The sequence below is a fragment of the Mytilus edulis genome, chromosome 4 (genome assembly GCF_963676685.1).
Source record: "Mytilus edulis chromosome 4, xbMytEdul2.2, whole genome shotgun sequence".
NCBI lineage: Eukaryota > Metazoa > Mollusca > Bivalvia > Mytilida > Mytilidae > Mytilus > Mytilus edulis.
In genome coordinates, this window is record NC_092347.1 from 53,638,247 (window position 1) to 53,665,949 (window position 27,703).

The window sequence follows — 27,703 nt, forward strand, 5'->3', positions numbered from 1 at the left end:
ATGACCTTGATAATAAAAAAAAAAACCACCCGGATGACAACAATTCAATGGGTATAGAACACTGTACGACAACGTTTCGATAGTGGTGAAATTACGTTTGATAATATTCTGGCTTTTTAATCGGCCATTCCAACATTTCAAATAAATGATCATGGAAGTAAATCGAAACTCTCGTCTCACAATCCAAACAACGCGAGCATTATGATGCAAATGCAAACAATGGAAAACGAAGTGAAAGTATTTTAATTGATCGGATATTCTTGACAATCAAAGAGAACTTTTATATGCAAAATGTCCGACGTCACAAGTCATTAACTTCCGGTCGAAACGGAAACCTGAATAAACCGGCTCACTGTCCAAACCGGCCCTTTTTCATAGTCCCGTAGCCGGCCGGTTTATACAGGTTTTACTGTATGTTTAAAAGGTATTTCTGACTACCATATAAAAAAATCTTTTTGTAGAATAATACAGATGTATTCATTACGAGAAGATAGTGGAATGTTCACAGCAGAGGCAGCAGACGTTAGCAAGGTATATATTGATTAATAGCCTCAAACCATCCTTTGATGACAGAAGATTTGAGATTATCAGCGCATTTTTATTAAGAGCATTCGATACAGTTTTGATCCTATGATGAAATTTTGATGCTAAATTTCATATTGGCTATTTTTCACCTGATTAAATCAAATATGTAATAAATATTATACTATCATGTGCTATTTTTTGAGTAAATTGAGGTTGAAATTTAAAATATTTTCACAAAATTCGGATTTGTGGGTGTATTTTTCCTTTCGACAGAAATACATATCTTTATTGTTTTATAAGATAAACACAAGCTGTTTTCTTGTTAAAAAAATTGTAATTTCTGTCTTATATAAATGTTATATAAATTTGTACATTTTATTTTTACAAATTTACAAGTCACAGTCGCGAAAAATAACAATTTACGTTAGCAATCTACCAAATGAAATGTGTTTAACTATATTTTTATGCTTTCTTGCTATTCATATATAACATCATTGAAGAAAGCTTTATTACAGAAGCTATTGGTCTATTAACCAATTTTCTTGCAATTGATCAGTTTAAACTCAACTTTTTAAATATAGATGGTTGTTGAAAGGAAAATTGCTCCATCAAAAATGGCTAAAAATAAGAACTTAGCTGTTTTACATGACAATTTTGAGTTTAGTAGCTAAAAAAATTTCAATAGCTTTTGTAACAGCTTAATGGGAATGAGGAATTGCAAGTACCTGACTTCTTAGATGACTAGTTTCCAGTTTATCTTCATAATTGGATAATTGACTGGTTTCTGCTTTAACTCAATAATTGACTTGTTATAGCCTAGACATCTGCATGACTGACACTGGACACTATGCATGTCATTATCTGTACCCTTTGCTTCGTGTGTTTTAGCAACATCAGAGGAATTTAGCTAAGGTAACGTAACCATGTCCTATACAGCTTCATGTATAGGTCAAAGGTCAAAGATTTTTGAAAAAAGCATGGATAGACAGACAATTTGCATGATTAATAGTTTTTATGTTGTTGTTTATGTCGAAGGATTGTTTTTATTGTAGATTCAACAAAAATAGATAAATAACTTTATTTTGTAGCTGCATTATTTTTGTAGTGTAGGTTTTAAATCTGAGTAAAGCTGCTCCTATTGTGTCCTGAGTTTATTGTAGTTATTATTAATGTTTCAAAAAACAAAATATAAAGATTGCAGATAAAAGTACAAGTTTGGAAATAAAAACTAAATTTTTAACAGAAATATTTATTGCCCATACATGTGCTCTCACAAAGCCTTTGTTCAAATACTGCATGATACATGTGTTGTATTGGTTGAATAAAATCTCATTTTTATTCCATGAAAATAGACTATGTGGTTTGGAAATTCTTTCTGTATTAATCTTGATATTGTTAGGATTAATGGATGGTATTTAGATTGTGTCGACAAATTCCATTTAATCTTGCATGCAATTTGTTTTAACAAAAGGCTTGAATGTTTTGATACATTTTTCCGTATATGTTTGTCAAGTTTTTTTTAATGCTGATAGGAAATGCTTCAGTAGACTTTTATAGCTGACTATTCGGTATGGGCTTTGCTCATTGTTGAAGGCCATAGGGTGACCTATAGTTGTTAATTTCTGTGTCATTTTGGTCTCTTCTGTCTTTAGCAATCATACCACATGTTCTTTTTTATATTATATATAGAGAGTTATCGGTATATTGTAGAAAAATTACATGAAGCTGTTAGGTTTTATAAACTTTATTTATAACATCCATCTGTACTTTTGGCATCAATATTTTTCTCCTGATCAAGCTTTGTTATAACTCCCTATCTTGTTCTTGTTCATTTACATCTCCTTTACTGAAATAATAGATATTTGTATAAAATGGTAAGTCAGTATGAACTACATATTTGCTTAATAATATATTTACCACTGTATCCTTTATAATATGAAATTCTAAAGATGTTTGTTCATCCTTCTTGAAGTTCCTTTACTGGCTTTTTGAAATGTACTGTAAACCATAGGAGTTACACATCTTAATGAGCTCTGGTATTCCATCAATGCTCAAAATGAATAAAACCTCTACTGATATGTCAAATTATCAATTGTTATTTATTACCTCACCTTGCCCAAATGGCCATGAACTCTTTTATCATCACTTTTTGTCTGAAGTCCGTCCCTCATCTGTCAATTTTTCTTTAAAAAACTTCTCCTCTAAAACTCGTCAGTGGATAGAACCAAAAGTTTGTCTGCTTCATTTTTAGTATGGCAAGTAATAGTTAACCATACAAGTCAAACTACAGTTTTTTGTAATATTTCTTAAACTAGAGCAATAAGAAAATAACTACCATGGTAGAAATTATCAGCACAACAAGTTCTATCTATCTTCATAATTTTGTATTAATCTGCCCATCTGTTGTGGGTTTGTTTTTTTGCATTCCCTGCCATTTGTAGGAGCTAGTTCATAGGTGCTAATTACAAAAATTATCAGCATGTCACGATGTATTTACCCTGACAATTGAAGCAGAATAGGAATTATTGTCCCTAAAATATTCATTTTCTCCCCCAGTCAGCCCAATTGTTATCAGTAATTGGCTGTTATCTTTAAATCTATAGAAGTTAGGTTAAAAGTGCATTGCAAACCAATTTGAACATCAGATGTATCTATCCTGAAAATAAAATAAAAATCTGTTGACCTAGTTAGAAGTTATAACCCCTAAAATATCAAATATTTTATTTAACAGTGAAAAATTTAGCAGTTAGATTAAAGTGTAAATAGTTCCATATAAATATATTATACAGATATTATTTTAAAATTAATGTTAGAATTGCTAGTTTTGTCAATTAGAATGACTAAACATATAATATGGATATTAACTTTTGTTCGTGAAGTAAAATGCTGCATGATTAATTTAATTTTGACTTCCTCTGGTGTTGTGCTTTCACTGTAGTACCATTAACCTTCTTTCATTTCATTTTTCACTATTCTGTAATATTATAAACAATATTTTTACACATTTCATTTATCTTTCATTGGCATTGCATATATCATTGGGAGTGTTCATTTTGAACTCTATTTCAAATTTAATAAATGCTATTTCTCTAGCTTAATCATTCCTCTTGGAAATTTCAGTTTATTGATAATAGGATATTTTTTTATTGGAAATTTAAATTTGTTCAACCTATCGTTCAACATCACCCTTTTATTAATAAAAATATGCAAGATAAGATATTAAGCAACAACCTTACCATTGACCATTTCTAATGAGAATGTAACTGACTACATTGATCTATGGAAAAAGGAAACAAAAAAAGAAGGTATTTATTTGGGCCCCTTTATAACTTGCTGTTCAGTGTGAGCCAAGACTCTGTGTTGAAGACGGTACTTTGAATAATAATGGTTTTTCTTTCAAAAATTGTGACTAGGATGGAGAGTTGTCTCATTGGCTCTCATACCACATCTTCTTATATCTATTTATACATGATATATGGTCTTATATTAGAACATTTATATAAGAAAATTCAGATTTCAGGTTAATTGCTAAAATATTCATATCCAGTCTACAAAATTAGGTGGTAAAGGCAATGAATGGCTCATATAAATATTGTTTTATGTCGCTGCAGAGTTTTTATGGTGTATAATTTCCATACACTACATTATTCAAACAACTATTTAACTTTTCAATCTGATTTCAGGCAGAGATAGCAAAGAAGCACAGTATAATGGGATCTGTATATAGTTCTCATCAAACAGATGGGTCAATGACATTAGAATTATCACTAGAAATTAACAGGAAGTTACAAGCAGTGTTAGAGGACACATTACTAAAAAATATGACTTTGAAGGTGGGTCATCTTGAAGGTCAACGGGTAGTTATCTGCAATGTTATACATTTGTACAGAGAAATTTGATATACAGTGTTACCTGTGTTAACCGACACACTGGGGGACCAGAAAAAAATGGCGGATAAAACAGGGTGTCGGAATACTCTGGTTATTTTTGCAAGGATAGGCATATATTGGGACTATAAAAATGTGACGGGAAAGTTAAGTACTCAGGATATAAACAGGTAGCTTCAGGCAGTGTTGTATAGAGAACATGATGCCATAAATCACTTAAACTGAATCATAAAACTAATTTGAATTATAGAGATTCTAACTAAAACGAATTATCCTTATTTTACGAATCTTAATATATGTCTGGTATAATTAAGAACAGATATACATTATTTAAGAATTTGTATTCATAACGTACGGTCCCCATGCTAAGAATGGAAATCTCTTCAGTTATCTCCCCAGGGAATTCAAGTGTTGGGGCACTGTGAGGATATAATCATTTCTGTGACACTATAATCTTTTTGAAATTGCTATTTGTTCTTGCCTGTAAATATATTATGCCAAAATTGATCAATGTCTAAAATTTATTTGTATACAGCCACTTTCAAAATTGTTAGCCTAAATATGTGTACATTCAAAGTGTCCCAATTCAACTAATTTTAATATCCATGATGTAGGATATCATGAATTGATTTCTGGTGCCAAAATTATCTGACGGTTCCAATTTAAAAAAATATCTGTTGGCATCCATTTTCATATCTGTTACTGTGCCTCACACTAAAATGTGCTAGAGGGCCTCTTGCTGACATGTTAGTTTTTAAAAATTTTGAAGTCTTTTTTATCTCTGCTGTGCATCACTCATGAAAATATGACATTCTCTTACCAATACAAATATTTTGTGCGTTCAAACAGGTGCATCACTATCAACTTCAAAAGCTGTGTATCAAAAGTTTATTTGTTGTGTTAAAACTTGCAAGTTTTTGAAGTACATTGTACTGCTATATCTGAAATTTGTTTCACCTATTTTGCTTTTCCATTGCAGGAAAGTTTAGATACACTTGGAGCAGAAATATCAAGACTTTCTCAGCAAAATCGTAAAATACAAATACAACTTGATAAACAGAAAAGATGATGTTAGCAATAGTCATGAATAAACAGTTTGTCACAACACTACAGACCTTTTTCCTACTGTCAATCATCTGTCGAAAGTAACTTGTGTCACAATGGTCATGAAGAGTGTTTGATGCAATATGAAATTGCTAACTAGTCTGTAACTTTATGCATGCATGCATTACTTTATTTAGTAGTAACCACCAGATGCTAAGAACTGAGATCACATATTTATTTTCATACAAAGAACTGATAAAATTTATCAATACTTACGGCCATATATTTACCAATTATAATTACCACTTGTAGGAGAACATATCAAAACGATGAAATTATCTTTAGTGAAGGAATAAATTTCATGTTCACATGGAACAGAAGTATATATTTTTCTTCCAATAATAATTGGTATCATTAAAGATCACAAATATTCATGAGCTATTGGCCACTGGACATGAAAAAAAAGCTCTTAATTGGTGCAATTTATTTTGAATATTATATATATGTCAATACTGATTATGTGAAAAAAGGTTTAAATCTCTTTTAGCTTTAACTCGGATCTGATTGGACTAGATTTTGACCATATCAGAAAAGTTCACATTCATTTGAGGGTTTAGAATATAGAGGTTTCCATTTATAATGGATTGAAAAGGAACAATGCATTCCAATATTATCATTGCTAGCTAAAAGTAATATCCATTTATTTATCATATGTGTTGACCACCAATCATAATTTCCATAAAAATTATATATATATTGGGTTGATGAATATGTCTGATTTCTTTTAAAGTCATATTTTTGTACAAGTTGAACCTTAATTTGTTAAATAAGAATCATATGACCAAGCTAATTTCTTTTATTTTCCATGAAATTCTCTTGAAAAGAAAATATAGAATTATTCACTTTTTCAAATTATTTAATTCTGTTTTGATGGTAAATACTTTATGATTTACTCTTTTTCCTTATAAATTATTAACTTAAATAAGTTCAAACTGAAATTTTGCACTTATTGATTGTAATGAATACATCAATAAAGTTCAAACAAATCAAATTCAATTACCAGTACGAAAAAAATACAAATATTCTTATGTATTTTTAATGAACTTTTTTTTTAAAACCAGACAGATTAATCTCGTATGACTATTAGCATTTTGAATCTTTTAATGATAGTGTGTTTGAACAAAAAAGTAATATATGTACCCCTGGGATGTCTCTGTGTATAAGGAAACAACTTAAAGACAACTTGAATGAATATTATGCATATCATTATAATGGCTACACAAGTTATCTTAAATTGTTTCCTTGTCAATGAGTATATATTTGAAGGTTATTTTCAGACAATATTGAGCCATATTATATGTGTATATTGTTATAAATGTTTTGTGAATATGTTTGAATTCTTAGAATAAATGTGCAATAAAAAATATGTATAATTTAATAGAACTGAAAGTATATAGTATTTTAAAAGTAGCTGGTGAATAAACAGGGCCACATATAATTGTATTTTTGTCCTTAACAATAGAACATGATTAAAACATTCAGCTGACTTTTACAGAGATATCTCCCTGTAGTGTTATTTACTGCCATAATAAGAACTAATGTAAAGGGGTCATAAGTATTTCTTACAATTAACAACATCCTATAAAAAATTAATCAGAAATTCTATTTGTACATTTATAAGTTATAGATGAAACTTCTTTTAAAAGGGGTTAGATGTTGATTCGCTATCCATTGTACTGCGCACTATTTTTTTCTTGCGATTCCTGTTATTACTTTTTATGCATGAGGGCTTGGATAGGTTTTTTTTTAATTCTTTATTCTTTAATTTACTATACCATATATATATTGTAACATGCATATGCTTTGAAAACAGTATATCTATAGAAATATCACCCCAAAATTCTTAATGTGTTTTAAAGGAATTATGACTTAGAATTATTATATTTTGTGAATGAGTATAAATGAAGAAAGCCTACCTAACAAAAAATATATAAAATTCAATGTAAACTGATTTTTTTGGTGCTCCATGATTTGATAAAATGAAAATTTAATATTATATATCAAGCTATAAAATTATATCAGACATTATTTTGTGAATTCCTTGCATACATAATTTTACTGCAATTTACATATATTAAACCCTATGAATTTCAAAATGGTTTCTTCCTGAAATCCACCACAAAAAATAAATCATTAAAACTAGTTAAAACTGAAAAAGAAGCATTGATGTTTGTGGTTTGGTAAGCATATGGCTGTGACTATTATATTTTTATAATAAGCTTAGAAAAACTATTTCATTCAAAATATGAAGTAGGGAGCTAAATTTGTTTGCAGTGTTAAAAGGTTGTTAGTTTTATTAAAGATAAATTGTTGATGTGTCTGATGTCTATCATATACAAATTGTTGTCAAAATAAAAGATGATTTTTTTTACCTTATAAAGATATTTATACTGGGGTAAAACACTTCTGAATGTCTTTTTTTACTAAATATAGTATCTAATAGATATTTTTCGTGCAATTTTGATTTCTTCATTCTGGGGTTCATTTAGGAATGGAAAATAAATTGTATTTTTGTTAGTCTTTCAATAATTTTAATTGTAGCCATTTGTAGCTGTAGTAAAATAAAAATATAAAAAAATAGTTTCCAAGTCTCATACAGGGGATTTTTTCAGACATTGACTTAATATTATATATTTATCAGTCTACTTGATGTATACCCTATACAGATATAATTAATATATTTATTGATGTATGCCCTAAACAGATTGTCTTTAAATCCATTTTTAATGTGAAGTGTATTTATTTATCTTCTTCTGTTAACTCTTATCTCGGTTTACTATTGATGTCTACTAACATTATTTGCAACAAAAACAACAATTTTTAATCATTTTTTTTTCCATTCTGATATTTTATAACTTTTAATTGTGAAGATACAGATATTCATTCATTGAATTTTTTTTGTCAGTTTCATTTGAATACTCTGTTGATTGATTGGCTCAATTTGCTTTGTGCCACATCAGCACAGAAATACTTTATTGTGGCAAGTTGTAAAATAGAAGAGTGGTTGCAAATAATTTTACAGGAGATTTCTTACAAGTTTTATAGAAAGTTTCAGTCACATTTTGAAAAGTAATTTTCTTTTCCTAATTAGAATTTTTCACTGAAAAACGCTAGTCTAAATTTTTGACTTGAATGAACAAATTTGATTTAAAATTGTTGTTTTCTAGAATTGTTATAGTTTAATTTCATGCATGAATGAAAAGACTACATGTTAAGTTGTTTATGGATGTTATTTTGTTTTCCAATATGGAATAATTAATGTGATAATAAGAAACATAAAATGTTAAAAGAAGTGATTGGTTGTGTATTTAATTTATTCCCTTTGAAAAAAAAAGGATTAATACTTCTTAGAAATGCTTATGTCAACCAGATTTGGTTGTTATGAAAAAAATGAAAATCTGAATTACAGTTCTACAGGTTACCTAATTTCTGGTTTGACATTCTGGTGTTCAGTCATGTAAGAGCAACCAAAAGAAGTAAAAATCAAACATAAAATCTATGCACTTTAGAAGGGGGGGGGGGGAGTTTACTGTTTTTCAAGTATTTTGTCGTATAAGGAAAAGTTAAAACGGCTCATTACCTCCAACAAATGTACCCATTAAAAGCTTCTTTACATTGCTCTTCTTTGACCAAGTGCCAGGATGTCCTAAAAGAAAGAATGTAACCTGTCAAAAAATATAAACTCTAGTCAGAAGTGGGTAATATGAAAATAGTCCATTATTTGAAGTCTACGTAAGTTGTAATTTTCATCAAAACATTTTACCAAAGATGTGTCATCTACATTCAATTAATAAAGCACAAATATAACAAAGACAACCTCAGATTCCATTTTTATGTCACAGTTCAATTTTAGGAAAATATGTAACCTTCAAACATACAACTTGGTGTTAGAATGCATCTAAGAAAGTTCATTAATATTTGGTTACCTGGATGTCCATTGCATTATTTTTTTTAATTAAGGGCCAAGAGAGCTTTTCTCATCACTTGGTGTCCGTCATAGTCGTTGTTAACTTTTTACATTTTGAACTTCTTCTAACCATTGAATGGAATAAAACCAAACATGGCATGAATGTTCCTTAAGAGGTGCTGACCAAGTGTTGTTACTTTGTAGCCAATCCATCATCCAAGATGGCCTTCAGCAGGGGACTTTGTTTAACATAGGACCCCATGGACAATACATACAAATGTCTTCTTTTAGAGAACACTGTATATAAAAGAATAAACTAAATTTGGCCTCTATCGCTATTAGGGTATCTGTTATGATTTTAATCTATTTTAACATGTTTTCTTAAACCAAAGTAGAATAAGGTGAGTGACATAGGAAAACTGACAATTTCTTGGCAAAAACGACTAAGACAAACATTATTTAAACCACAACATAGAAAACAAGATTGACCAACACTAAACTCCATTCAAAACTATGGGTGATCTCATATGCTCTAGGAAGGGTAAGCAGATCCTGCTACACATTTTGCACTTGTCATGTTGCTCATGCAAGTACAAATTATGTGATAAATCACATTTATACAGGAAAAGAGAATTGAATTGTGATATTTAAACAACAATTGCAACATATCAGTCGTCCTCAGTTTAAAAGATATTTCACAATGCCTGACCAGTGTAAAATTTTCATAGAGATGTGGATGACTTAAACTTTACCACATTGAAATGGTGGTTTAATAGTTTACTTTTAAGTAGCAACCATTGATCAAAGAATTGATGATAGGAAAAACAAGCTCAGATTGGGAGATACATGTATCTTATGCAGGCATTGCTGGAATCTTACTGTTTGCTACATAGAAATTTAACTGACAGCAATCTTTTCAATAAAAATCAGATTTATTTTCGTATCTTTGAATGTTGAATTGGCAGATATGCATTCATGATAAATGTTTTGGAGCTACTAATAATTATATGTATTCTTCCTATTAACTGTAGTTCAACAAAGTTGCTTCATATTTCATCTATTTTACTTTGTCATAAAGGAGCAATCATTTAACTTCTTGTCTGAGTTAGATATTTTTATGACACACCTAGGGGCATTATGTTTTTTTCCAGTTTAATATATGTGTCGGTACATTTGTTCGTTCGATCATCCATCAGTCTGTCCCACTTCAGGTTAAAGTTTTTAGTCAAGGTAGATTTTGATGAAGATGAAATTCAAACAACCTGAAATTTAGTACACATGTTCCTTTATATAATATGATGTTTCTAATTTTATTGACTAATTAGAGTTTAGATTAAAATTTCAGTCCACTTTCACATAGAAAATGATTATGCTCTTATCAGGTTAAAGTTTTTGGTCAGGTAGCTTTTGATGAAGTCCAATCAACTTAAAAATTACTTTATACAAATGTTCCCTATGATATTATACACATGTTCCCTATGATATGACTTATATTAACTAATTAACATACATCTAGATACGATCTCGCTAATTTTAATGCCAAACTAGAGTTTTTGATCCCAATTTCATGGTCCACTGAACATAGAAAATGATAGTGCTATAGTGGGGCATTGATGCACTATGGACACATCCTTGGTTTTTTTTAAATGAGTTTTTTTAGTTTATCAAATTATTTTTTTCAAAATTAAAAAAAAAGGTATGTGGAAAATCTAAATTCAGAATATTTCATTTTGTCATCTGCTTGAACACAAAATTTATTTGAAATTCAAATTGGGAATGAGAATATTTTTAATGAAAAAAACATCTGAAAGTGAAATGGTTAATTCCCTCAACTACAATGCACACCAGGGTCGTAACTACATTGAGGCAAATGAGGCAAATGCCTCATGTTTGAAATTTCAAAAAAAAAAAAAAAAAACTGGAACAAAAACAAAAAGATTGCCAAATTGTTTTGACGGAAAGTGTCTTGCAAGAAGCCAGTTCTCTTCACTCTCTGGTGTAGCCCCTTCATGTTTTTCGTGATCCATGTTTCTATTTTACTTTTGATGGTCTGTTGTTTGTACTTCTATGTCCCGGGTTTGTCTTTTGTTAATTTATTGTCCTACTTAATGACTATAGTCTGAGTGTTGATTTTCATTTGTAAACGTGTGGTTTTGCAATGTTGCATGCCAACCGATGTCCAGACAAAGTGCGAGAAAATATTTAAAGAATATTCAATATACGATGCTACAAGACACAGAAATGAATCGTCGTTTCTGCATGAAGAATTGAACTTGATACCAAAGAGAACAAAACTGGTTTTTTTTCGTAGATAAAACTAAAAGGCTGACATGGTTTAAATTGAAATATGGTCACCAATTCCACGGTATCAAAAACACTGAAAAAAACCCAACAACAATGTATTGCCATATGACCTTTTACATTGAAGGGTTACCCTTGCATTAAGTCATGTTCAGACTCTTTTAACAGAAAAAAAGGAAAAGTGAGTACACGTGCACGGAACCTAATTGCACACAAAGTCAGTGTATAGAAAAATACGAATGATCAATTGTTAAAGTTTAATTCCTGTTTTTCATCTTGATAGTCTCCAACAATAAAAGAATCATTAATATCGTAAAACAAGGTCAAGATGGTCCCTAGTGTCGATTTTAACAGTACTAGTACTTAAAGTATAATACGTACTGCACTGTCACTATATTTAAATCTAGTCATAAAAAAAATCACCAAAGTAAGTACAATACAAGACAAGAACAGACAGACAGATTCGGTATTAAGGATTATGAGAATTACGATTTTTGCTTTATCCATCATATATATATCGATCTTTTTTTAATGTTATCCCTAAAACCTAAAAGTCTTAAAATACAATGAATTTTTATACGACCCCAAAAACATTTTGGGATCGTATAATGGTATGATGTCGTCGTCTGCGTCGTCGTCGTCCGAAGACACGTTGGTTTCCGGATAATAACTTTAGATTAAGTGAATAGATCTTCTTGAAATTGTTTCAGAAGTTTCAATACCACAAAAGGAAGGTTGAGATTGATCATTTGGGGGTGATGGTCCCAACCGATTAGGAATTAGGGGGCCAAAAGGGGCCCAAAAGAAGCATTTTTCTAGTTTCAAGATATAAATAACTTGTGTAGAAGTATTTCAATTGCTCTGAAATCATACTGCAATGTTTAAAACCAGGGGCGTAGCTAGAAGAAAACGATGTGCAAGCAACTACCGCTGAGCGGAGCGAGTCGAAAAAAATTTGGGACCCTTTAATGCAGAAAAATGTTTTTTTTTCGGTTTTCAATCATAGGACGGTTTAAAGAGGAGCTACATGTAGATAGGACTTATAAACAATTTATGAATGTAAAACTTTCAATACTTGAATCCTCTGAATAGAGTAAATCATGGTTAATTTAATACATAAACAACACATTTTTGAATTACAGAATTTACTCAAAATTGACCAAAATCTGCTCTTCGGGTCTAAGCAGAAACGAACTTCTCTATTACTTTGTCAACATTCACACTGAAATCCCGATCAATATGCAGTAATGGCTAGCGATGATAACCTGTCTTTGTTCGTTGTTGATCGTACATTTGTTTTCAACAGACTTAATACATTGATAGATCTGCACGGTAGCACTCGCGAGATGTTATAAACCAGCGTACGTGTTCTCCATCGAGCGACCTCCCGATTGAAATTGTCCGCCAAATACAAAGTCATGCCAGGTCATTTTTTTTTTTAAGTCTCAGACAATGTTGAGAATTATTCGTTGGTTATATTACCTACAATACGAGGAAGCAGATATGACACAAAGAAGCTATTTTCTGATAATACCAGACACCCTCTACTCTCCAATTCTATTATCATATGGTCTACGTGTGTGAACGCAAAATATAATGAGACTTTCCAATGCTGTTTAGGCGTGTTTTCAGGGATTATTGGCTCTGGTAGTCTGTCGAATACATCGCCTCAGCATATTTTCAATAATATCAAAGGGTTTCGATAAATCTAATGATCGATTGGTACATCGCATCGCAAACAGATAAGCCGTACTCTGTAAAATGTGCTCCGAAACTACACGTCTTAGACTGAGTATAATAAATTCAAATCTGATAAAAGATACAAGTTACTGTCCGATTTGTAAATGATCTCCAATAAAACGTTTATTTTGAAATGCCGTTTTTTAATGACAGTTCATCAATTAAAAAAGGGACAACATATGTGTTTCCTTTAACCATAATTAATTTTAAATTATAAATTTTTATTTCGGCATTTTTTTTTTGCTTGCCGAATCGATGAAACTGCGTGTTGGCGTATCGGGAGCTACACGCCTGAAAACCACAAGTAGAAGGTTTTGATTCATTTTAGGGGTTATGGGGCCAAAGTTTAGGAATTAAGGGCCAAAAAGGGGTCAAAACAAGCATTTTTCTAGTTTCAAGACAATAACTTATGTGTAATTGTATGGATCTCTCTGAAATTGTACCACAATGTACCATATAACAAGGGGGGGGGGGGGGGGGGGGGGGATGGGGGCTGGGATTAAGTTTTGGGTTAATTTCCCAAAATATGTAGGAATTAAGGGCCAAAAAGAAGCATGTTTCTAGTTTCCAAACAATCCTGACAATAACTTGTGTTTAAGTGTATGGATCTCTCTGAAATTGTACTACAAGGTTCAATACTGCAATGGAAAGCATGGGATTGAGTTTAAGGGTTATTGCTCCAAGGGGGTTTAAAAAGGTGGGGGGGGGGGGGGGTGTTTACCATTTTTTGAAGAGCTTCCTTTTTTTCAAACTTTTTTAAATTTCGAATTTTGAAAAGTTTCAAGAAGAAATCTTCAATTGCACAGTATTGTGCATAGATTTGTTCAATCTTTGACCACATTAATTTTGTGACAAAAACCTATATTATGTCAAAAATTTGAACACAATCCAAATTCAGACAGAATCAAGCTTGAATATTGTGACCAAATTTGCCCCAACTGTTCAGGGTTCAACCACTGGGGTCGTATAAAGCTGTGCCCTTGAGACCAGAATATTGTTGAAAAAATAGCTCAGAATGCACGATTTTGCATTTTCTCAGAGCGTCTGGGGGCCTTCAGCGCCCCCCCCCCCCCCGACCCCTCGCCAATTTTTTTTCGCCTCGCTACGCACGGCGAATATTTTCCTCACTTAAAAGAGGCTAGTTACGGCCCTGCACACTGTTGCCTGGGGTCCTGGCTAATCTTGTCAGTCCTTACGACGCGCAGCTAGATTGGGCCGGGACCCCAGGCAATGCACACTGATTGTCTTTTGAAGCCGGTAAAGATCAAAAAGGACAAAGGAGATTTCAAATTAAAAATAATAAACTGGTTTCAATGTAGCAGAATTTTGATTCCTGACCGAAAATAGTTCAAAATAAAATTTTACATGCTATTCTTGACATATAAAATATTAATTCTCAGATCTGCAGTGACATCACAACATGTAACTGACCAATCAATGATTAGCATTTTTGTTATGTAAACAATGTTGAGAGGTGATGCGGATAAGATTCCTCTAGATTTTCCATAGACTTATTGCAAATTAATTTAATTGATATATATCGTAACCAGTTGAATATAGTAATTTTACTCTTTTAATACTGTTAAAGAAACTATATAATATCTCTATTTTGATTTTTAACATACTATAACCTCTCGTTAAAAAATTATCGGCAATATAAATAATCAGTAATCCCCTTCAAATAGATGAAAAATCTAGAGGATTCCGGATGGCATCACCTCCTGACAAATGTAAATTAGATTTTATAAATATGGAACGTTATTGTTTATGTCGGTTTTCATTTTTTTTAATTTTGGTCAAATCTTTTTGCCCTCTGGTCTGAGTTTCTCAAATGTTTATGACTACGAAAAAAATATGGTATTGTAAAAAGAAAATAATGACTGTGATGAAAACAAAATAAACTTCCGGTGGATGGACGAGAGAAATAATAACTCAAAATGTTGAGTTTTAACGCCCTGACAACAGATTTTCATTAATTTCTGAAAGACCGAGAAGGTTTTCCACCAACAAAAGTTTGAGCTTGATAAATCTCTTCAAATTCTCTTTAACAGGAGGTAAATGAATGATTTAATTCTTATAATTTCACATTATGTGAAGCACGACAACTTGAACTCCTGTGGCTGTAGCAGTGTTGGACGGGCCTCCCCTTGTCTTTAATATTCGTTGCACTAAATCTAAAATCCAATCGTTATAATGAAAGTAATAAATTTGAGTGAGTGTGCCATGCTCGCTACAGTAACAATACACCTTATCGCTATTCCCGGCTGACCCGTCCGCTTGAACTTTTGACGTCAACAACAATCACTTTTCCATTGTGGCGTCAGACATTTTGTTTTATGACGTCAAAATTTTACGGGAACCTGTGTGATTTCCAGCAATGGCGGACAAATAGCGATAAGGTGTATACATGTAGCTCTAAAAATCTTACTGGTATGACGGGGAGCCAGTTCTTTTAAAGGGAAAATTCACAAAGAAATAAAAATTTGATATTATGTTCATCCTTAATAAATAAGCATAATCCAAAAATATTAATGGTTTATTCATCTAGATAAGTGAGTTAATCAATTTTTAAAACCAACTATCAATAAATTTTTTTATCGATTATTGAATTTATTGTTTCGTTGTATTGTCAGTATGCTGTCAGAAGTCCTGGAGCGAAAGCACAGGCCGAATTCTCTCTACCAGTAACGTAAACGGCTGAGCTAGCGGGGTATAATGTAATGAGACAGATTATGAATGGAAAATACGTTTACACACGAAAACCCATTAACATGATTAAGTTGCAATTTTAGACTTTGAAATTTTAAATTATATACAATACAATGCACATTTTCAACTGTTTAAAGACAACCTTGTCTTGTCCTTTAAATTGTCTTACTATGTTGTCAAATCGCGGACGATTTGTTTTTCTGGGTAGGGGGTATTGTAACGTTTGTGGCCGGGTCATTGTAAATTCCCCTTTTTCTATTTTTAGATACTATATATAACTATAGTTGTCCAGTCATCGTTTATCTCCTGCTTGAACTCAATGTCCAGACTTGGATATTTAAACCTCGTCAGGGCAGTATTTTTTTAGATTGGGGAAAACTTTCGTACTGGTAAGTTGTACTTTAAAATTTCATTTTATTTTGTATTTTGATGTTTGACTTAAAATATTTATTTCTTCTCATTTGATATATTTCTTTTCGGTCTTGTAGTCAAACAGTTCTAAAATATTAAATTACGTTTCCGTTCCAGAATAAATAGAGGGAATTGTACACTAGCTAGAGATTTTATGATTTCGGGTTTATAAAGAGATGGAGTTCATTTTGATAGCGATATTTAAACAGATGGCTAATCCGAGGGGTATTTTGGAGTAACGGTCGTCAATCTACGGAATTGTTCGTGCCTTACTCTGACATAGAATTTTGTATTATCGCATGTTTTGGTTTTGGATCTTGAACTGGTCAATGATATTGAAAAACGTTTTCAGACATTGCTCTGGTTGGATTGAAAATTAAACAGGTATAGAGAAATGCGATGTTTTTTTTTACTGGATCGATTTTTGTTCCCTTGTCATAGAATAATGAGGTTCATGATCTAGTCTAACAAAGTCGGTGGGAACCAGTGGGTATATTTTTTTTTGTCTCGGAAGGTTGACGTCACAACTTGATTGATTGGATAATATTTTAGTTAAAGACGACTAGTGTACAGCTCTCAATATTTTAAGAAAACGGACACCTCAAATTTCTAGTATCATATTATTTTATTCCATTAGATAGCACTAAGGCCAAACGCTTCTTTGAATTGGTAAACTTGTAATGGGTATTTTTCACTGCATCGTTTGTTCCAAAAAAGGGGAAGTTCGACAATGTATTGAAATTCTGAAATATTTTCATATTTATGTATTTATATTGTCTTTGTCTATTAAATATGAAACTGTTTTATGAATTTTGGTCATTTGTTATATGAGCAAATACATTGCTTGGCAAATCGTCATCACTGTCATATTTTAGGTTTCATATTATACCTGTCACTTATTGAATTTATTGTTTCGTTGTATTGTCAGTATGCTGTCAGAAGTCCTGGAGCGAAAGCACAGGCCGAACCCTCTCTACCAGTAACGTAAACGGCTGAGCTAGCGGGGTATAATGTAATGAGACAGATTATGAATAGAAAATATGTTTACACACAAAAACCCATTTACGTTGCACACCTAATCGCTATTTATTCCATTCCGGATAAGTTCTAAAATTACACAACCTTTTCATCCAGTTGAAGCTATCTGGGACCCTGTTTAAACAATTCACCATGCATGATACTTTTTAATGAGACCTGTTTAAACTACCGTACAGGGACGTAGCTAGAAGAAAACGATGTGCAAGCAACTACCGCTGAGCGGAGCGAGTCGAAAAAATTTTGGGACCCTTTAATGCAGAAAAATGTTTTTTTTTCGGTTTTCAGTCATAGGACGGTTTAAAGAGGAGCTACATGTAGATAGGACTTATAAACAATTTATGAATGTAAAACTTTCAATACTTGAATCTTATGAATAGAGTAAATCATGGTTAATTTAATACATAAACAACACATTTTTGAATTACAGAATTTACTCAAAATTGACCAAAATCTGCTCTTCGCGTCTAAGCAGAAACGAACTTCTCTATTACTTTGTCAACATTCACACTGATGGGACAAGTAGAATCATTCTGCAGAAAATGAATTTTAATCCAACTTTGATGAACAAAGTATGATTATTAAAAAAAAAAAAAAAACAAGAAAAGAAGATTTGTTTGACATCTTTCCAAATTTAAACTGAAACTAATTGAAACTTTTTATTTCTAAAGACCCCCTCAGACTTGCAATCGATAATTTAAAACTGGTTCTTTGTCAGTACTTTTAACAGGTAAAAAGCACACTTTTCTCGGAAACCAGTCTTACCATCCCATTCAACCATGCGCTTTTAAGATAAGGTAACTTAACAAGACAGTTCCTAACCAGCTCAGAAATGATTCGGCTCCAAGTTTAATAGACAGTTGGGCACCATAAGAGACATGATTAATAGACAGTTTGGCAAAGCAGTAGACATTTCTGGACCAAGACAAATCAGAACCTCTTTTCCTACCTTATTTTGTTGCTTTATAATAATTAATACCAATGTCCATACCCTATTTTTTAAATAAGAATGAGGAAATTATTTACCATAAAAATCATCAAATCATGTTTTTTTTTATGTAGAAAAAACAGTACTTGCAATGCAGTGACCTATAGTTGTTAATTTCTGTGTCATTTGGTCTTTTGTCTCATTGACAATCATACCTCATATTCTTTTTATTGATTGCATTTGAATAAACTTTTTTCAACTTAAAAAAAAATAGGATAAAAATCCAATGAGTGTACATTTAGAGGCCAATCAGATGGTGCCTCATGTGCAAAGTATGATGAGACTTAAGCATTGATAAACACTAGACCTAAGTCCTGTGACACAACTAAATTCAGTTGTTCATGGCTCATATCTTTTAAAAGTATTTCAAAGGATATAAATCAAATTCTGTTCATTTTTTTTAATTCATTTTGTTCCTTGAATCAACTTGAAATGCAAAAAAGGTTATTATTAAGATTTTTTTTGGACAAGTTACAATTTCATGCGGACAAGTAAGTTTTGGTATGTACTTGTCCTACTGGACAAGTTGAAAAAAGGTTATTGTAGAGGCCTGCTCAATTATGAAGGTACGTCATGTATTTCATTATTCAAGCATCTGCTATGAACACAGAGTAAAGTATTTTATACTGCAAATAGTTGTGTTTATTTCCTAAATATAGTAACACAGCTATATTTTGTGCAATGTCAATTTCATAATGGAACACTTTTTCCACAGTCAGGGGTTCATTAAGGGATGAAAACAAGTTTGAAATTTGTGTTATAATTTAAATAGCAATGAATTTATTTATTTAAGTTGCAGTATAAAACAATATTAGGTCAATGTCAGAAAAATAACATTTTTATTTTACTCGGTGCAAAACTGGGGAAGGGCTCAGTAGAACCTCACCCTTTCCCAGTTTCTCAGCCTCATACAGAAAGGTTGTTAATTTTCTGACATTGAGCTAATATTGTATATGAATTCTCATTTGCATTGTTAATGAATAATGAATAACTTGGAGTCAAAATAAAAGGTTGGCATTTCAGGATAGATATTGTGGATACAATGTATATGTATAAAAAAATTATAATAGCTTTCTTTCTTCATTTCATTATTTTTTGAACAGGCTAAATTGTCACAATGGTAAAGATACAGTGGAAACTTTTAGAGTTGCCATGGAGACTAAAGGCCTCAGCCATACAGTCTTTCCAATGGCTACGATTGTTAAGGCAGACATTATTTTACAACCATTTTACCTCAACAACAGTCATCATGGAAACTGCAGCAGAGCCTATGTTTTGGACTGTTGATAGATTTGCAAAATACTTAGGACCAGTAAGTTAATAACTGATTAATGAAATACCACTTATAATTGACAGTTAGTTGTGCATGAATTTCTTACTTTAGGTATTATAGATTAGTTAAGTAAGATCTACATTGCTCATGTAAAAAGAAAACTTATTGGGAATTTAACAAATTTATTCCAAGATCCATCTCAGCAATTTTGCTTTCAAAATAAGATATTACAGCCAGGGATGGGCACGATTACTGACAAATGTAATCGATTAATAATCGATTACATGAAGGATTTTTGTGCAATCAATTAATAATCGAAAAAATATTTTAGCATAGTTAATTACAATGTTTAAGGAAATATAAAAAAAAGTCGAATAATTAATTAGTTCAGCTAATTTTTAAGATCAAAATTTATTTTTATAATGACATGCATGTTTTAAAACTTTTGTTTGGATAACCACCCTAATTACAGATTATTTAACTGCCACTGGAGTACAATTTATAACCTGGGGCTAAATATTGTAAATTTCCTTCTTTATTAGACATAAGATAAGTGAAATAAAAACAAAGTATGTTCGTTATTAATTAGAAGACTTTGATCATCTCATTAGTAAAGGCAAGAATGTTGTTAACTTCTCCAATCAAATTATATACAAAATATATTTATAGTGTCAAAGGGCTACATGTATCTATTTCTAAAAAGAATTGCTATGCATTACCATTGGTTCATTGTTAAAAGGATTTTGTGTTCTTTTTTAATTTAATTTATACACATGTATATATATCATAACATTTAAGAAATCAACTGTTTATGTATTCTAAGCTTTAATTTCAACTCTGATTGAAAATGATATTTTCAGGAAATTTAATACAAATAAGCTTACTACTTTTAAAAAATGTAGTACAAAACTTAACGAAAGACAGACACATTTCTTATTTAAGATCTTTTTTATTTTTTCAAATCTATTTTCTTATTTAAATATTAAAGCTCTTGAATTATTGACAAGCACATACATCCATTTGTTTCAAAAGCTAGATATAAAGTAAATTTAGGTAGGGGAGGGATCTGGTTACTCACAATGCAGCTAGAGACAATAGATAGAAATAAGTCAGTTGCTTAAATCTCAAGTATTGTTAATGCATAATATTTTATCTGTACTACAAAGTGATAACATACATATTTTCCTCTGAAATAGGTTATTTTTCATCAAACTATTTTACTAAAGTAATCGAAATGTAATCGAAAAGTAATCGATGATTACATCCAAATTTTTGCTGTAATCGATTAAATTATGATTACATGTAATCGAAAATGTCTTCGATTACAGATTACTGTCGATTACTTGAAAAAATGTAATCAATTACAATCGATTACAGATTACGATTACCCCATCCCTGATTACAGCTTAGGCCACAACATACCTATAATCATCAGCATGTTCATTAGACTGCTAAATTTGTTATATTTATATTTATGAATGTTCTCTATAGCTATGTACATTTTTGTAATTGAAGTTTTTTTATGAGAAATAAAGTATTGGTATTCGTTAATGCAACTCCTAGTATTTAGATGGATTTTTTGCCATCATACATTTGTATATGTCATCTGAGACTACTATAACATGTGTTATAGTAGTCTCAGATGTCATATGAAGTTGATTATAATAGAAGTTGTCATTTTAGTGATTCAACCATTAAAACAAGAATTATTTGACCGGACCATTTTTGGGGTAAAGATTGCATCAAATGCAATTAAAACCCTATGTTACTGACTTGATATCTAAAACTTCCAAGGCTTATCACTACCTTTTTGATACACAATATATAGTGCATTGATCATAACATTCTATACATCCTATCCATGAACATTTCCAGAAATTTATCAATGTAATATATATATGTTAGACTCGGATCTACGTCCGGCCTCTAATCGACGTCCGTTCCTCAAATCGACATCCGTTTCACAAATCGACGTCCAAATCTGATGTCACATTCTCTAATCAACGTCCAATATTTTGATACTCTAATTGACGTCCAATGTGACGGCACTACTTGCCAAAACTACACCCGATTGATTGTTGTCGTCTTAAATCAATGTCCAATATCAATAAATAATAAATTATTGGTCACAGATAAGGCTTTTAGTTTATTCGTTTGAATTGTTTTACACTGTCATTTCGGGGCCTTTTATAGCTGACTGTGCGATATGGGCTTTGCGCATTGTTGAAGGCCTTATGGTGACCTATAGTTGTAGAGAGTTGTCTCATTGGCAGTCATACCACATCTTCTTTTTTATATCAATTGTTTACACTTATACATGTACATGTACATAATCTATTTTTCAATCCGAAATAGGTATCATGCATATTAAAGTTTTTCTTGATATAAAGTTAATCCAATTGATCCACATCAAGGAGCGTGAGTCATTCCTATTCATAATAATTAGGCAATTAGTAATGCAACCCAACGACTAAGAAAACCAAACGACATGTAGGAGCTTTATTCAGTCTTCATCAATAGACAAAATAAAGAAGCACAGCCAAGTGTTTTGAGAGTATTATAATTCGGGTTTTTATTTTAACAAATTTCTGAGTTTTACACCTGGAGTGAAACGTAAACACAAGATAATTGGCATTATGTTTTTATGTTATGCTTTTACATCACTGTTCTAGGTTAAGTGCTCACACACATGTGTAACCCCTGACAAATTCTGTATGGGCCTGCAGTACATTGGTTTCCCTGGTTTATGTCTGTCATATTTGTTTTTCGGAATTGTTTTTAATAAATAAGACCGTTAATTTTCTTATTTGAATTGTTTACATTATTTATGTCGTGGCCTTTTATAGCCTTTGCGGTATGGGTTTTTATCAAATTCGAAAGTCGTATGGTTTATAATTGTTCACATCCATTTTTTTAACTCTGGTGTATAGTTGTCCCTTTAAAAATCATACCAATCTTTGAAAAATTGAAATCACAACCTGTTTACATACTTTAATAGTCTAGTATAATAATTAAAAAAAAAACACACACATTTCTTATTTATTCCATATTTTACTTATAACTGGACTTAGTTTTTCTGCTAGATCTTATTTGTCTCACTCTCACATACTATAATATGTTTAAAGGTCTAAATGTTTCAGCTGCTTTCGGTTCAGTTTAGTTTTGTATTCTGTGTCCAAAACGGACGTTGATTATAGAAGCTCAAAATCGGACGTCGATTAGAAAATGCCAAAAAAATGGACGTCGATTAGACAGGCATAAAATTAGCCGTCGATTTGGAATGTTATTTTATTGTGACGTCACATTTGGACGTCGATTTGAGGAACGGATGTCGATTAGAGACCGGACGTCGATCTGAGTCTTACATATATATATATATATATATATATATATTAGAACAAAAAATTTGTGAAAGCAAATTTACAGATCTAACATTGTTGGTTGATTGTTTAGACGAGTTGTATATATATCTATAATACTAAAATTACGAGGTCCAATTTGTCAGCCGTCATCACGTAAAAACGACGAATCAAAGAATTCAACTTTATATATAACTAATATTGTACAAACGTGTAGATTAAAAATTACACCACTCCAGGCCCTTTTTGCTGGTGATCTGATGGATAAATCTGTTGTAGAGTTGTCACTGACTCAGACGTACTTATAAATATAATTATTTTCTGTGACTGTATTTTGCATTAATTTGTAGGATACTTTACTATAGATAATTGAGCTGATCTGTAACAATAACATCTCCATGCCTTATATATCATGTACTGTAGTTCGACGCTAGATTAAACTGACGAGGAAAGGTAACACACGGCCACCGAAAGCTTTATTTTGAAGCCCAGGTGGTCGTGTGGTCTAGCGGGACGGCTACAGTGCAGGCGATTTGGTGTCACAATATCTCAGTAGCATGGGTTCTAATCCCCGCGAGGGAAGAACAAAAAATTTGCGAAAGCAAATTTACAAATCTAACATTGTTGGGTTGATGTTTAGACGAGTTTTATATATATATATATATATGGTCCGAGTACACAGTTATAGTCCTTTGATTTTTGTTGTCCACGAATATAGTCCTTAGTGTGGACAGTGTGTTACTTGCCAATTTTTGTTATACCCCTTCCAAATTTATTTCTCCATGTTTTATGCCTCATATAGCAAGTTGGGGGGGGGGGGGGGGGGGGGGTGAAATGACACTGTAAAAAAATTTGGGTCATAAATATTAATGTAAAGTAGTGATTAGGTCCAGCTGAAAAAGGTCAAAATTTAGCACTTCGGAAGCTGTCAAAAGATTTCAAGACCCCCTTAACATAAAATTGTCCATATTTTGAGTTAGAGCTGATGAAGTTTTCTATAATTTTGTTATAATTTGTCCCAAAAGTAGTACAACACACTGTAAAAATATTGTTGAGAAAGCGCAGGTGGGATTTTTAAAATTTTCATTTATTGTCTTAAAGAAATGCACTACGAAATAACAGTGTACTCGGACCATATATATATATATATAAAAGTACGTCTGAGTCAGTGACAACTCTACAACAGATATATCCATCAATGAGTGATCTGATGGATAAATCTGTTGTAGAGTTGTCACTGACTCAGATGTAATTATAAATATAATTATTTTTTGTGACTGTATCTTGCATCAATTTGTAGGATCCTTTAAAATTACTATAGATAATTGAGCTGATCTGTAACAATAACATATCCATGCCTTATATATCATGTACTGTAGTACGACGCTAGATTAAAACTGATGAGGAAAGATAACACACGACCACCGAAAGCTTATTATTGTGAAGCCCAGGTGGTCATGTGGTCTAGCGGGATGGCTACAGTGCAGGCAATTTGGTGTCACAATATCTCAGTAGCATGGGTTGAATCCCATTGAGGGAAAAACAAAAAATTTGCGAAAGCAAATTTACACATCTAACAACATCAACCCAACAATGTTATAATCGCCTGCACCGTAGCCGTCCTGCTAGACCACAGGACCACCTGGGCTTCATAAATGAAGCTTTCAGTGGCCGGATGTTACCTTTCCACGTCAGTTTTAATCTAGCGTCGTACTACAGTACATGATATATAAAGCATGAAGATGTTATTCTTACAGATCAGCTAAATTATCTATAGTAAAGGATCCTACTAATTAATGTAAGATACAGTCACAGAAAATAATTATATTTATAAGTACGTCTGAGCCAGTGACAACAGATTTATCCATCGAATTACCAGCAGTGATGGTGATACATGGCTGTGTACATTATAAATATACATCTCGTCTAAACATCAACCCAACAATGTTAGATCTGTAAATTTGCTTTCGCAAATTTTTCGTTCTTCCCTTGCCGAGATTCGAACTCATGCTACTGTGATATCATGACACCAAATTGCCTGCACTGTAGCCGTCCCACTAGACCACACGACCACCTGGGCTTCATGGTATATTGCCCCCCCCCCCCCCCCCTCATTTACACCTTCAATTTCAAAAATTCTAGCTATTCTAACTTCTTTTCATAGTAATAATACTCCAATAATTAGTTTGTATGTGCAATGATAACAATATGTTCATCAATAAAAATAAAACAAAATATATGATTATTGGAACAAAACAAAGAGCAATGCCACATTACAATGAGAGTTGTTTAACTATTAACAATCAAGTGATACAATCTTCCACATGCGAAAGTCTTTTAGGCATTAAATTTGACCCTTCCCTCACATGGCCAAACCAAATTGATGTGATCTGTTCAAAAATATCATCTAGACTATATCTACTATTAAAGATTAAAAAATTTCTAAATCTAGACTTCAGAAAATTATTCTATAATGGTTATATCTTGCCACTAATTGATTATTGTTGTATAGTGTGGTGTAGTTGTAGCACTGAGGGTTTAAAAAGGATATTAAAATTACAAAAGAGGGCTGCTAGATTAATATTAGAAACAGACCCATTCGCTCCTTCTCCCTTCCCTAGATCTTCCATCAATTTCTTCATTTTCCATCAACACTTGATGGACAATTGATGGAAATTTGATGGTACTTGATGGAATTCCATCCTAAACCAAAAATATCCATCAAAGGATGATGGAAATTAGAAATATTTTTTCCATCATCATTCTTTTGATGGAAAATTTGATGGAATCTTTAACCCCTGATGGAAAATTGGATGGCATTTTTACCCTTTGATGGAAAATTGGATGGCATTTTTACCCCTGATGGAAAATATGATGGCATTTATTCCATCTGATGGTAAATAGGATGGAAATGAAAGAATTTTGATGGAAATTGGACTTAAACATTTTCTTTGATGGAAAGAGGGATGGTATTTGGACTCTGTCATTTTTCTTGATGGAAAAAAACTTAGAAAATGTTTCCATCACAGGTGTCAGGTGCCAATCTGTTTTCCTTTAACCTTTGTGTACAGGATGTGACATCATAAATGAACACAGAGTTTATTAACAAATTTAAATTTGAACATTCATGAACATGCAGACAAGAAGCAAAGATGTCTTCTGTCATTAACAAATTATGGATTTTACAATGGATTTAGATCAAAAGGTTCTTATTAATTCTATTGACTGGGATTGAATAGTGCAGATGTATTCTTCTGATGACATAATTGTCTCTTGGATTTAGGAAGATTAGTGTGTACACATGTTCTGGATTAAATCTTTTGGTAAGTACAATGTATTAGAATTTCCACCATTTTGAATATATGTGCATGCTCTTTTAGTTCAAAGTTAAGTGACATTTAAAATGTTTTATTAGCTTTTCAGAGTCAAGAGAAAAAAACTAGACCATAGATTTATAGAAATTATTAATCAAGAAGATGTGGTATACATGGTATAATTGCCAGTGAGACAACTATCAACAAAAGACCAAATGACACAAAAAATGTGCAGTGGCGGATCCAGGGGGGGGGGGGTCCGGGGGTGCGCACCCCCCCCCTTTATTTTTGCCGATCAATGCATTTGTATCGGGACATATGTTTTGCACCCCCCCTTTGCCCTGGGTGCCCTGGGTTAGCACCCCCCCTTTCGAAAATTCCTGCATCCGCCCCTGATGTGAATATACATATCATACAATTGTGTACGACAGGAATCATATTTTGTATCATTTTAAAACATTATTTGTTTTATAAAATTATTTAGTACTTAATTCCAATAAAATAATTTTGCTATAAAATTAGAGATCTGTGGTATGACCGACAATTATACATTTATATATCCACAAATGACAAGTAACTAATAACCTTTATGTCTTTACAATGTTAACTTATTCTAATTTATCATGGTCATAATATGCTAGATTCTTTTATTTTTATTTTGCAGAATTTGCCATCAACTAATTCAACTTTAAGGACAGAGATTCCAATGGGACACTGAACTAAAAGATACACACATGTAACTGGACTACCTATAGATGACAGAGAACAAATATTGTTTTATGACATCACAGAAAATGCCATATATGGAAAGATTTTCAAATTCCATCAGATGGAAAAACAGACTTCAATTATCCATCAGATGGAAAATATGCCCTTAATTATCCATCAGATGGAAAATATGCCATCAATTATCCATCAGATGGAAAATATGCCATCAATTTTCCATCAATATGAAAAAATTCCATCAAACATTTTCCATCAATTTTTTTCCATCACTGATGGAAAGTTGATGGAAAGTTGTTCCAATACTCCATCAACTTGATGGCATTTTTTCCATCTCGAAATTCCATCACGTTTTGATGGAAAATCTAGGGAAGGGAATTATTGCACCCTTATTCAAACACTTAAACTGGATGACAGTTGAACAGAG

The 27,703-nt window shown here is 31.9% G+C and overlaps 2 protein-coding genes across 7 annotated transcripts in view; both read left to right on the forward strand.

The window, feature by feature from the left end:
- LOC139521908 (coiled-coil domain-containing protein 186-like) overlaps positions 1–8,808 on the forward strand; it is a 78,555-nt gene extending 69,747 nt beyond the window's left edge. For 2 of the 3 annotated variants that reach the window (XM_071315626.1, XM_071315625.1), the window contains exons 16-19: positions 462–531; positions 1,414–1,437; positions 4,209–4,358; positions 5,392–8,808. In XM_071315626.1, coding sequence (XP_071171727.1) covers positions 462–531; positions 1,414–1,437; positions 4,209–4,358; positions 5,392–5,481 — 334 coding nt within the window. In that variant the 3' untranslated portion in view covers positions 5,482–8,808. The remainder of the gene's footprint in view (positions 1–461; positions 532–1,413; positions 1,438–4,208; positions 4,359–5,391) is intronic. The other variant, XM_071315627.1, reaches the window with a different exon arrangement.
- A 6,534-nt stretch (positions 8,809–15,342) lies between these two features.
- The window catches only part of LOC139521912 (palmitoyltransferase ZDHHC16B-like), a 31,305-nt gene continuing 18,944 nt past the window's right edge, over positions 15,343–27,703 (forward strand). Inside the window, exons 1-3 of one of the 4 annotated variants that reach the window (XM_071315641.1) lie at positions 15,343–15,518; positions 16,439–16,562; positions 19,711–19,919. In XM_071315641.1, coding sequence (XP_071171742.1) covers positions 19,725–19,919 — 195 coding nt within the window. In that variant the 5' untranslated portion in view covers positions 15,343–15,518; positions 16,439–16,562; positions 19,711–19,724. The remainder of the gene's footprint in view (positions 15,519–16,438; positions 16,563–19,710; positions 19,920–27,703) is intronic. The other 3 variants (XM_071315640.1, XM_071315643.1, XM_071315642.1) reach the window with 3 other exon arrangements.